Here is a 13,055-nt window from a genome sequence, read left to right as displayed (position 1 = left end):
AGAGGACCCAGCACCATTATGGCCTGTAAATGACTGCCCAGAGAGCGGGAAGCCTTTGCTCGCTCCCTCAGGAGGCAGCAAAAGAGCAATTATAAGCTAGCACAGATTTTTATGAATAAAATACAGGGGATAGCACTATATCCGGGACTTAGACCAAACTCAGTCCTGTCCTGAAGCTTGGAAAATTTAGTTAACTTTTGAAAATCTCTGTGTCTCGCTTGATTCATATGTATATAGCACAGCCTGACAGGAACCAGTGCTAATATACCATAGCTTGTATTTTATATAGTTAAGATCTTCCAGCTATTTCAAATGTTATTTCTGATTTGTATCTTTATATTTGGATGTAAAGTTTACTGGAGATGGACACCTCAGAAGTAAAGGCACAGAAACATCAGTGTATGCCTGAAATTCTGGCCCTGATCCCGGGAGCTGAAAGATGTTATCACTGCCCCTAATCTCAGCTGGAGATGGTCAGCATATCTCAGCACTGATTGCACTCCAAATACAACTTCCTCTGTTAAAATTTTGTAGTAAAGTAAGCAAATTTTTGATCTTTGATAAACTTTGATAAACTGAGGAACTAAAAAAGAAAAGGTTTGTCAGATTATCCAAATCAATCCTCTGAGTAGATGATAAAACTAAAATTTAGACTTGAGAGTGCCTTGCTCTCAGATCCACATTCAGTTCATCAGATATGAGTACATAGGGAATTCCAAGCCATACCTTGTGCAGGAGCTCTTCCACTTTGTATGCCCCATAACCTACACGGCTGGGCTGCAGAGAGAATCTGACCTACAGTCCCATGATTATGGCATTCCCCAGAGCTTCCAGAATGCCACAAATACATGAATGCTGTCTATTGTCTGAGAATAAAATAAGCATTTTTCATTGGGATAAATATTCATTAAAATTGTATCTGAGTATAAGTTCAAGGAAGGGTTATAGTGCCTAGTGCTTTTGTGGAATGAAGAGTTAAGAGGTCAAGTCTGCACAGACATTCAGATTCCTGAACTACTTTTGAACCATCTCTGAACCAAACTTGTGACTCTATCCAAGTCCAATTACATGCTTTTAGTTCTGCTTAAATGAGTGGCTAAAAATAACTGGTTTCTTAAAGATATGCTAGATCAGCATGTGACATCTTTTCCAATTCTTTCCTTAAAAACTATTTCAACTAGGAATTCTCAACAATGATGCATCTTGGAGACACTGTGGTTTCTTTTAGGCTGATTTACACAATGATTGTTGAAAATGGTGGGAGATTTTTTGTTAAATATTTGTCCTTAAGTCACATATCTTTAAATGCTAAATATAAGCTTGATTGGATTTACTTTGCTTACCAAGTGATATATTTTTGAATTCATATAATTATCCATTTTTTGTATTATTTTTCAGTTTTAATGATTGTTAATGAACATTATCCTTTAAAATTACTGGAGAACCAAATTAATTCTTTATGAAACTGAATCTGCAGAAATTAATGGAAAATCTTTAGTTCAGTCTTTATAGCAACACTGTTCTGCTGTGTTTAGCCATTTGTATATAAACACATTACACTCACCAACTGAATGTTATTAAGTAGTTAGAAAATAATTTAAATATGTTTTAAATAATATTAAACAACATGAAGGGGAGCTAACAGCAATGGTGTTTCAAAGTTTCCAGGTAACTCTAGTTTCCAGACAAATTCTACTTAAGTCCAAAACAGTAAGATATAGATATTAACATAGTCATCTGCCTGTGCTGTTAGAGGTGCGGAGATATTGCAGGAAAAGATGTGAAAAGATTTGCAGTGTAGATACCTAACATGTGGATATGCTCTAGAGTCAACAGAGAGAAACAGGCAATGCCAGAGAGTGGTTCATCCACCTACCACCTGAATCATCATCTGAAAGTACCCTTTTCTCTCCACTGACTACAGGGGTAAGGGCAACTGGACTCTTAACTTTGTTATCTCAGTGAGATGGTTAAAATTGTATGGTATGAAACCACCACCAGCTCTTAGAGTATATTTACAAGTGAACACTATTCTAATGCAGCTCATGTATATGGCATGAATAGACTTATTTGTAAACTTACATATATCTTTATAAATTCTTGTAAAGCCCTTAAATTCACATAGCTGGTGAAAATTGCCTTCCTTCAAAATTACTGTGTTACCATCCCAAATGCAAGTAATGCTAATTGTGGTTCATTTCGCCTAATTTCAGTTGGCTAAAATTAGTTATCTAGACCGAGGTTTTATCTTGACTTTTCTAGAGCCACAAAGGGATAAAGATACCTAAGAGACTTGTGAAGGCAGGCCTTTTGAGGGGGGCCTCACTGCCACCACCAACTATGTAGCAAGCTCAGGTGAGTAGTGTAGTCTCACACCTGACACTCACACCTGACATTGAGAAAGCTAAATTTAAGTGGGATTAGTTCAATTTTTACAGTACAATCTTTGGATGAGCTAACAGGATACTAAAAGTGTTACTTGCTAATGGAGTTGTAACTCAAGTTAATTTTTATATAAAAGCAAGTCAAAGATGATCCAAAGCAATTGTGCTAAATCTGTATAAGCAGTCAAAATGCAATGTGTAACCGACTTTTCTGCCCAGAAAAACAAGGCACCAGAAGTGTTGTCCAGAAAAACAAGGCACCAGAAGTGTTGTTCCCGTGTATGCCTTGACGTGTTTAGAGCTAAACTTATCAAGCCTCTCTCTTAAGTAAACTCATTCACAAACAAAGCATTCCTGAGTGAATTGTCCTAAAGATATCTAGGGAATATATCTCTTTTCTTTAACGAAGCAGCATGAGGGAAAACAGTGGTAGTGGCACTGACCACCTTTTTCTCTAAGCTTACACGAGCTGGAAAATATATAAACGACTGTTTACACTCCCAGTTTGGCTCGCTTCCCATTTTTCTTCTTAGCTTTATTGCCTTGCCCACACCCTAGTTAGCTCCAACATTTCTTCCTGGAGATCACTAAATAATTTCCATCAGGACAAAAACAGCCGACATACTGTTTGCTGCCACATCCGCTCCAGAGTGAAACTTCAAAGTAACGTGAAGCTTGCTGTGGGACAGGCATGCCGCACGTAAGAGCGAGCAGTGTGCCTCCGCGCATATCTGTGTGTGCTCGGGCCGTGTTCCCGGGCATGCCACAGCTGCCTTCAGCGCTGCGTTGTAAAAACACCGATCTAGCAAAGCGCAACCTGGCTCTCTCGAGGATATTTTGAACTTTAAAACAACAACAGCAACAACGACAACAAATCCCAAGTCCATTGTGCTTCAAGGCATGTAGAGGTTACAGAAAAGGCTCAAGAAAAGGAGCTATGTGGTGGAGATGCAGGCAATCAGCTGCAAAAACCCATCCCTGCACAGGGCGCGCACGAGCTGATTGCCTGCCCTGGGACGGACTAGCAGCTGTGGTGCACACCACAGAACATGCAGACAGAGCAGAATTAGGGATAAGACTGGAGAAGGCCTCAAAAGTTAATGAAAATCTCTTGAATTTGAAGGAGACAAACCTTCAAACCTCAGTTATAACTTAACTCTCCTATTTTTCTAAGCAGAATTTCTTTGAATAGTTGTGGAAAGAGAGAGCAAGCCCCTTTCAAGATTAGCATCTGTTGAGCTGTTGAAGAAGGCTTTTTTTTTTTTAATAAGTTGCCCTTCTCTGTCAGAGAAAGAGCTATTACCTCTTCATAAGTATTATTTATATAGAAATAAATGTTTGGTTTAGGAAAATTCCCAGAAGTAAAGGTAGGTAAACAATAAAAAAAAATGCCCATTACCTGAATATTTTGTTTGAAATCTGTCGCAAAATTCACTGACTAACACAGTAACATGCAGGAAAGGAAAATCTTCAAATTAAAAATCAGGAAAGGTTTCACATGTCTGTCTGAGTCTTTCCTACAGCATTCAAAGCTCTAGAAATGTGAACTAGTCTGGAAATTACAAGAAAGCTATCTTTCTGGTCATATTACCAACCTGAATAAACTTTCTCCATGGGAAAAAGAAACTAGAAAGAAGATGTAAATGCTGTATTAATGCTCTGCCTTCTTGAGGGAACTTCATCCTTAAATGCTTAAATGCCCCCTGTAAAAATATTCAGTGTATTCCAACTGATAGGATTATTGGGCAAATTATGGACTCTGAGTCCTCTCTTTGTTTGCAGTGCAGGTGCTAATAACAGGAACTTAAGCCTACTTCAGAACTATGCTAAGTGAGTAGGATTTGATTCATGCAACAGGTTTTAAATGTCTACACTGTAAACACCTGTATTCAAGACTAGTCATGAGAGCCTCTTACAGTCAGTGGAGAAAAATACTTGCTTCTAAGACACAATTTTTGTCACCCTGAAATAAGTCTTTAAATGAAATTGGGTGAGTTGTGCTCTAAAAGTGAGCGTTTCTCAGTAAAGGGAGCCAAGGGTGACCAGCTCTGATGAAGGTGTTTGATTTCTTTGTGAAAAGAATCTCACCCCTGGAAAGTGTAGGCAATGAGGCCATGGAATAATACTTTGAAAAGAAGAAAGTTCAAAGTCTTAATGATTATCTAAACTGAAGCTAAGTTGTTATTACCGTGAAACGGCACAGTTCTTAGAGTACTGTTAGTATCAGCTGTTTTTGCAGTGTTTCAGATGTGTATTGTACTTTATGGACAAACAGATTGCAGGCTGGCTTCCCACAACACATACATGCAATGTGACACAGATATGATTCTGAACTATGCTTTTTGATACAAACGAAATAAAACTTTACCCTTGGAGTTTGCTCCAGACTCATAAAAGCAATCAGATTTTTTGGAAGTACAGATATGTAAGGGATAGATTTGTGGACAAGGCAGGGAACTGGTCAGTCTTTTAGCATAGGCACACCTAGCACAGAGGACTTAAACCTTCTGGCGCCTGGACAATTTGTGAAGAACATCAGAAAATTACATTTTCCTGTTGTTCCTTCTCCATGAGCTTGTTATATAAATAGCAAACTATCAGCTCATCAGGGATAATATGTTTGCCCACATCGTGAAACTTGAACATGATTGAATGTCATGTCTTTAGTTTCCTTATATAATTTCATTTTTATAAAGTAACTTATTGAAGAACACTGAGAGACCAGGCTAGATATTAAATTGTCCTCTCAGAAAGTGGATAGAATAGCTTTTAAAAAAAAATATTTTAATCATAAAAACATTATGATCAAACAGAAAAACTTATAATATACATATACAGTTTTTTTCTGAGTACTTTCTACCATTTTGCCTACTGCAAAAGAAACAATGGCGACATTTAGTCCATAAGATGGAGGCAACATATGGTCTGAATGAACAGAAATCTATTTGTCTGTAAATCTTTTCCTGAGAATCTCAGCATAATCACAATTAGAATAGATCTTAATATATTGACTTCCTTTTCATTTATAGGACATAAATTCAACATTCTTCAAAAGCCTGTTCATACACATGGCTATGTTTACATTTCCTAGTGCTTAAATTCAGTCTCATTCAGTGCTTAAACTGTAGTATTTTCTGGTGCTGGTGGTGGTGGTTTTTTTTTAAGTGGAATTATTTCTAAGATCACCTCATAGTTATGGAAAGATAGCAGGCTCAGACCAGAATAATCTAAAATTTGGAAAATTTCCAACTTTGAACCTAGACCTGAATGCAGTGGATTTAATCCTCCCCTACCTGGCCATTTCATTGGTTGACTGTGGAAAGGGATATATGGTGCTTGGCACAGCAGCTGTGATTCCAGGTGTTCAAACAGGCACGCTCACTCTCAGGGGCAGAATAGCTTTGCACTAGGCTCAAAACAGACTTATGTTTTATTCATCTTTTTTCTAAGGCCAAGCAAATGCAAGGTCTTAAGTCTATAAGTCTATAAGTCTATATTCTTTTTCTCTCTAATACACTTTTTTATCGGATGTTTGGTTCCTTGTGATCTATGTCAAAACAGTTGCCGAGAAGAAAAACTTCTAAAATATTGACAAACTTGAATTTTTAATGTGTATAACGTGAATAAAAATGATATTGTAGAAATATATAACATAAAGAAATTTTTAAAGTATTTCAAATTCTGCTGTTTGCGTTGTCTCATGAAAGAGTACTTGTATATTTGATGAAACTGAGATATGTCAATTTTTAAATGAATGAAATAGAATTCTATTTTATATAGCTTGCAATTAATCTCAAAGCATATTACCAAAGGTGTCTTGAGACTAAAATATTAATAGGGTCAATAAAGATTGATTGCATACATTAAGAAAAATATTCGAAGTTCTTAATACAAAATACATACATATTTTTCTGGGAGAGGTACTTTAGTTTGTGTCCTGGTGCAACACAACCTCCAGGACAACCACCAAGACATAACGTTTTGAGGAACAAAATTTATTCTTGAACTGCTTACGGAATTTTTTTTTGCATCTGCTTAATGAACCAGTATTGGGTGAGGCCAGAGGCAGGACATTGGAATAGATGGACCTCAGTTCTAACTCAGTATGCTGATTCCTTTTTCTAAGAACATATAGAAAGTATATAATAGTATACTATTCCTGTATTTGACTGACTTAAGCCTGTCTCAATAAGGGCAATAACTTGTATCAATGAGGCACATAAGATTTTCATGTTCTCCACAAAACTGAACAACTTTGTAAACTGCAATCTGAATATTGATGGTAGATAAAATATATGAAATTGTTATTTTCCTGTTATTATTTAAGAAACTTACACAATTGTATTTATCTTTTCTCTCTTTTTTTACCAATAATAGTTAGATTGTTAGTAGATGTAAATAGATACTTTGCATAAAATACAAGACAGAGTTAAGCTGAATTACTCTCACTAAGGGATCTAGCTGTCTCAGCAAATGTCAGTTTGCTGAAAAATGAAGAAAAAATAAAACATTTCAATCAAAGACAATTTTATCTATTTATTTTGTGAAACAAACGTAAATTCTAATAGCAGACATCATATTGTTAGAAGAAAGGTATAGAAAGTAGCAGTATTATGCTCATTGATAGTTCTCATTGTCTAAGCAATATAACAAAAAGGAAAAAATAATATATATTCTTTATTTTTCTCTTACACAAACTGCCTGTTAAAAAGTAGTTCTTAATATGGATTAGAAATAGCAGTCTGTGAGAATGTTCATCTACATTCATTTCGTTTCATCACCTTCCATTCCTCTATCCACAATATAATTTTTATACATTGAGAAAAGCTCTGCTAAGTCACTTCTTGCTTTTGTAAAAAGTGAAATGAAAGAGTTTGAAAGCAAACATTTTCAACAGGTGATGACACCTATGTATTTTCTATTTAACCAGTTCCTTTGCTTAATCCTCCTGCAAATGAATACATATAGCACCAAAGAAGGGAAAGGGAAGAGAAGAGGGAGAAGAGAAGAGGTGGAAGCAAAGAAGAACACACATTTTGCATAAGAAAACAGCAGAATATATAGTCTAACAGTATTTCTTATTCATCAAGATCAAGGATTTATAGTATTTAAAATTGAATATACTTAACAACATGACTATTTTCAACCTATTCCTTCTGTATTAATTGATTGTCTGCAACTTTGTGATTTAAAAGTGTTCAAAACCAGAAAACATTTTGTGTATGTATTATGAGACTATCTTTTTCAAATAAAATAGTAAAAGATGGGAAATTCCCTGTACTGAAACATAATTTCAGTGCAAAATAACCCCTCAATGGAAAAAATAGTGTCAACAATTTCTATTCTTTTTTACCCAGCAATAGGAGTTTGACTGTCCTGGCTTCCCTCTCTGCATCTTCCTGGAGTTTCTTCTCCAGTTCTCTGGATCTCCTAGCCGACTCCTTGCTCTCTGAACTGGCTCCACTGCCCATCTTGAGGTGTTAAATAAAAGTTCTTCTTTGTCCCAGCTGGGTTGCTTCTGATTAGGCTAGTTACTTTAATTCAGAAGGAGGACAGCTTGTGTGTTGAGAAAATCTAAAACTCCCATTCAACCTCTGCATTCAATCTTCAGACCAAATGGTCCCTTTCCATCTGTCACATGGCCTGGAGATGCTGCAATTCAGGATTTGTATAGGGGCATAAAATTGCACTGTTATGATGTCATAGAATTAAAATGATACAGTCTACAAAACCAAGATATAGCTAGTCCTACGTCCTTGTTCAGGCAGGTTCCACTCTCATGTGCTTCAGAGAAATATGCAGAAAGTCTTGGAACAATAAAGTTGGAAATAACTCAGCTCAAGAAAAAATTTTGGCTTGTGAATCACTGTGTTTATCCTGAAGCAAAAAAGGTTTCCATGCCTTCAAAGTTTCTGCATATATTCCTTTTTTCTTTCTCAGTGGTCATAGCTCTGAATATATGTATTCTCTATTTTAAAATGACCAGATTTGGATTTATATAACTGAGATGCCAGTTTTTATTTTAAATAATTTACATGCAAAAGGTTTGCATGTTCTGCATTTTCATGATATTACAGCAAGTTAATTTATTTTCTTATAATGATTACAGGTACTTCATTTCAATTGTACCATCTGTGTGATACCTTTGTATGGCTATTCCTTGGCCATAACATTTTTCCATTTTTCTGTAATTTCATTAGCAGCAATTGGCTTTGGCTGAGAGCACCATACTCCTTTTTGTGTAAGAAAGGATACAGGTCAGAGTATCCCCACGGATATGATAATTTTCTCTTAGTGTATTCCTAATGCAATGGTAATACAGAATTATTTTATGGTAGACACATTGCTTGGCAAGCATTGTCAGCAGTGTACTGAGAAATTATGCTTTATTATAATCCACATCTAGTTACAGTGGGCAAGAGAAGAATTATTATCAAGACTGAAAGGTTCAAAACACTTTCTTTTTGGTCCCTTCTCTTCACATTAGGAATTTCAATAAGATAAATCTTACCGGTGTGCAATATTGTAATTAATAAATATTGACTATTAACAGTTAACAATGCTCAGACTTTATAATATGTAAGCTTTATAAAGTTTAGCCTGGGAATAATGGTTAAAGGAAACGTAAGCATACAGATCATTTTGAGTGACCTTAGATGTATTTCTAGGCCAGAAGAGAATTGAGGAAGAAGAACAGAGGCAAAGTGATTGCCTCATTCCAGCCTATAAAAAAACAAATTTTCTTACAGCTGGACCCCAGCTGTAATAGGAAGGCAACTAGCACTGCATAAGGGGAAAATGGGGGGGGGAGTGGAATAAAGATCAGCTGAATGATTATGAGCTATGTTCCGTTTGATCAGAAGCTGATCAGAGGACTGGAGCATCTGCCCTTTGAGGAGCAGCTGCGAGAGCTGGGTCTGTTCAGTCTGGAGAAGAGAAGACTGAGGGAGGATCTGATCAATGTGTATAAATATCTGAAGGGAGGGTGTCATGGGGATGGGACCGAACTCTTTTCAGTTGTCCCATGAGACAGGACAAGGGGCAATGGGCAGAAATTGAAGCACAGGAAGTTCCACCTGGACGTGAGGGAGAATTTCTTCCCTGTGAGAGTGACGGAGCACTGGAGCAGGTTGCCCAGAGAAGTTGTGGAGTCTCCTTCTCTGGAGATCTTCAAGGCCCGCTTGGATGCAAAGCTGGCTAACATGCTCTAGGTGACCCTGCTTGAGCAGGGAGGTTGGACTAGGTGATCTCCAGAGGTCCCTTCCAACTTCACCCATTCTGTGATTCTGTGATCAGGAATCAGGAACTCAGTCTTCTGAGGAAAGGAGAGGTCATTTCCTCTGCTAGTCTCATTCAATAGTGAGTATCTTCTCATACTTAAAAAGGACAACCAATATACTGCAATAAAGATCAGCGATTGTACTTCTTCTGTGTATGCTTTTTAATCAGTGGAGCAAGAAACCGTGTTTTCAGCCTTCTTGCTTCAGTTTGCCAGAGGTGAATAACCAGCACTTATTTCCAGCTGATATTTTACATATATATTTACATAGCAAGAATTTTTTGTTTTGTTTTGTTTAAACAGGCTGTTTTGTTAAGCTTGTATCCCTATTTTGTTTATTCTTTAAAACAGCAGGTAATAAGATCTTTATGCAGCCATACTAACAACTTGTTTCATTTGTTTAAATGATAAAAATAAGCATCATCAGAAGTGTTGTTTCAGTGCCAAATGTCTGTTTATCAAAACTGCATGTAGGTACAATGCAGCTCTGTGGTTCAGTAGACTTGAAAAGCAATTCTGTTTGAACATTACCTGACACTAACAGAATTTACAGATTAACTCATACAGCCACAAACCATGGAAAAAGAACATTATCTCCAGATACAGGGCCTGATTCACCACTGAGTTATTCCAGGCATAGGAGTCCATACGCTGTTATGGGATGCACCCATGAGTGCTGAGGGAGCTGGCTGGTGTCACTGCAATGCTGCTCTTCATTAGCTTTGAAATGCCATGGTGATCAGAAGAGCTTCCTGGGGACCGGAAGAAAGCAAATATTCTATCATCAAGAGATAAAGAAGGAGGATCTGGGAAATCACAGGCTGATCAGCCTCACCTTGATCCCTGGGAATGTAACAGAGCAATTAACCCTGGAGACCATTTCCAGACATTTGAAGGACAAGAAGGTGACTAGAAGGAGCCAGCATGGATTTATAAAGGGGAAACCATGCTTAACCAACTTGATAGCCTTCTATCATGAGATCACTGGCTTGGGGGATAAAGGGAGAGCTGTGAATGGTTTTTTTTAATTATTATTTTTATTTTTTTTCTTGCTGTGGTAAGGTTTTGGACACTGTCCTCCATAATATCCTTGTTGACAAACTGATGAAATGCAGGCTGAAAAAGTGGTCAGTGAGCTGGACTGAAAAATGACTGAACTGCTAGGCCCAGAAGGTTGTGGTCAGTGGCATGAAGTCCAGCTAGAGACCACTGGTGCCCTGCAGGGGTGAGTAGTGATGTCAATACTGTTTAACATCTTCATTAATGACCTGGATGATGTGACCAAATGCAACCTCAGCAAGTTAGGTGATCCTAAAAGCTAGGAGTCATGGCTGATACACCAGATAGTTGCACTGCCATTCGAAGGGAACTCAACAGGCTGGAGAAATGTGCAGAAAGGAACCTCATAAAGCTCAACAGAAGGAAGCGCAAAGTCCTGCACCTAGGCAGGATAACTCCAGGCACCAGAAGTTGAGGGACAACCAACTGGACAGCAGCTTTGTAGAGAAGGAGCTGAGGGTCGTGATGGACAAGCTGACCATGAGCTATCAATGTACCCTCATGGCAAAGAAGGCCAATGGTATCCTATACTGCATTAGGAGGAGCATTACCAGCAGGTGGAGAGAGATGATCCTTCCCCTCTACTCAGCCTTGGTGAGGCCACATTTGGAGTACTGTCTCCAGTTCTGGGCTTCCCAGTACAAGAAACGCATGGACTTATTTGAGCAAGTCCAGCAAAATGTCCTAAAGATGGTTAAGGGACTAGAGCATCTCTCATATGAGGAGAGGCTGAGAGAACATGAACTGTTCAGCCTGGAGAAGAGAAAGCTCGGGGGGGTCTTGTCAATGTTTATAAATATTTGAAGGGAGAGTGTAAAGAGAATGATGGTAGAGTCTTCTCAGTGGTATCCAGTGACAGAACAAAAGGGAAAAGGCACAACTGAAACACAAGAAACTCCACTTGAACACAAGAAAGCACTTCACTGTGATGGTGTTTGGGCATTGGAACAGGTCACCCAGAGGGGTTTTGGAATCTCCTTCCTTGGAGATATTCAAAACCAAGCTTGACACGGTCTTGAGCAACCTGTTGTAGCTGAACCTGCTTGAGCAGGGGATTGGACCAGATGATCTCTAGAGATCTCTTCCAACCCCAGCTACTTTGTGATTCTTTGTTTCTTTAACCCTATTTATTTTGATTTTAATTTTTGTAGTGCCAGACTAAAGCAATAATAAAGTATCTTCTATTCAGTTAGACTGGAAGAAAATGAGTGTAAATAAATCAAGATGAAAACTTTGAATCATTTTTTTCATCCACTTCTCCTAGGTAGAAAGTAACGGACGATCAAGTGTGTTTTTTATAGTATCAATTTCCTACCAGCCTTTGTTGCTATTATAACTACACACAGGAGTTGGCTTCATAAAATTAGATGTCTAGTACAAGCAGACTGTAATCAAAATGTGGATAGAAATAATCTGCAATATCTTTAACACCTACCCCTTTTGATTTGCTTACTCTTAACATCTAAAATCTAACTAAATAGTTTGTTGCAAAACATAGCAATCTGTTTCTGTTTTCATGGAAAGCCAAAGCAGGTTTGGGAGGATGAATAGGATTCTGTTCTGCTTTGGACATCATCATCAGCATCATTAGCTATATTCTGATCAAAGAACGTTCTTACTACTGATGGTCAAGCTAGAAACAATAGATATTGACTTATGAGGCTCAGAGAAAGCTACCATCTCGCTTAGGTGTGTTAAAATACTGTCACTGGGCGGGAATAAGTCTGGAAATGTTACTTTGAAATACAATCACACATTGAAAAATAAATTAGCTTCATGTCACTGGATGGAGTTGTTTCTGGTGATGCACTCTAGATGGCGCTGATATAAAAAGTGTACACTAAAGGCATTTTGCAGCTAGTAAGAAATTGTAAGAATTTCTGAAGGCTTTTTTAAAAGATCAGTTCAGAAGTTCTGATATGAACTTATTGATTCTAATTTCGAGTTTTGATTTTGGATAGGTTAATGATTCCTGGTCTTGAATTTTGGTTTGGCAAATAATACAGATCCATTTGTAGATTCTTTCAGTGAATTTTGAATCTTATTTTCCGTTTCTTCCAGAAACATTATACCCTACCCTGCTGAAAAAGGAGGGATAGTTTAGAAAATACACACCTACTGACTCTTTCTCTCTTGCTTTCTTACATTACAATCTGTTTGTCTTTTCCACATTTTCTTGATAATGAATGTTTTCCTTTTTCCCTGATAACATTTGGAGGAATAACACTGATGAACGAGGAGGAAGTTCTACTAAGAATAGAATTCTCTAAATATAGGAACTTTCAATACATTTCCTCAAGTGTACTCCTAAATGAAGGAAGCCTCAAAACCCT

At 37.5% G+C, this 13,055-nt stretch overlaps 1 protein-coding gene across 1 annotated transcript in view; it reads right to left on the bottom strand.

The window, feature by feature from the left end:
• GNAT3 (G protein subunit alpha transducin 3) overlaps nt 1-7,855 on the bottom strand; it is a 30,142-nt gene extending 22,287 nt beyond the window's left edge. The window contains exon 1 of the mRNA XM_062598359.1: nt 7,738-7,855. Within this exon, the coding sequence (XP_062454343.1) occupies nt 7,738-7,855 (118 nt within the window). The remainder of the gene's footprint in view (nt 1-7,737) is intronic.
• Between the last annotated feature and the right edge of the window lie 5,200 nt (nt 7,856-13,055).

This window comes from Rhea pennata, chromosome 1 (genome assembly GCF_028389875.1).
Source record: "Rhea pennata isolate bPtePen1 chromosome 1, bPtePen1.pri, whole genome shotgun sequence".
Classification (NCBI taxonomy): domain Eukaryota; kingdom Metazoa; phylum Chordata; class Aves; order Rheiformes; family Rheidae; genus Rhea; species Rhea pennata.
Note: the sequence above shows the minus strand (reverse complement) of the source record. Positions and strands in the feature narration are given on the sequence as shown.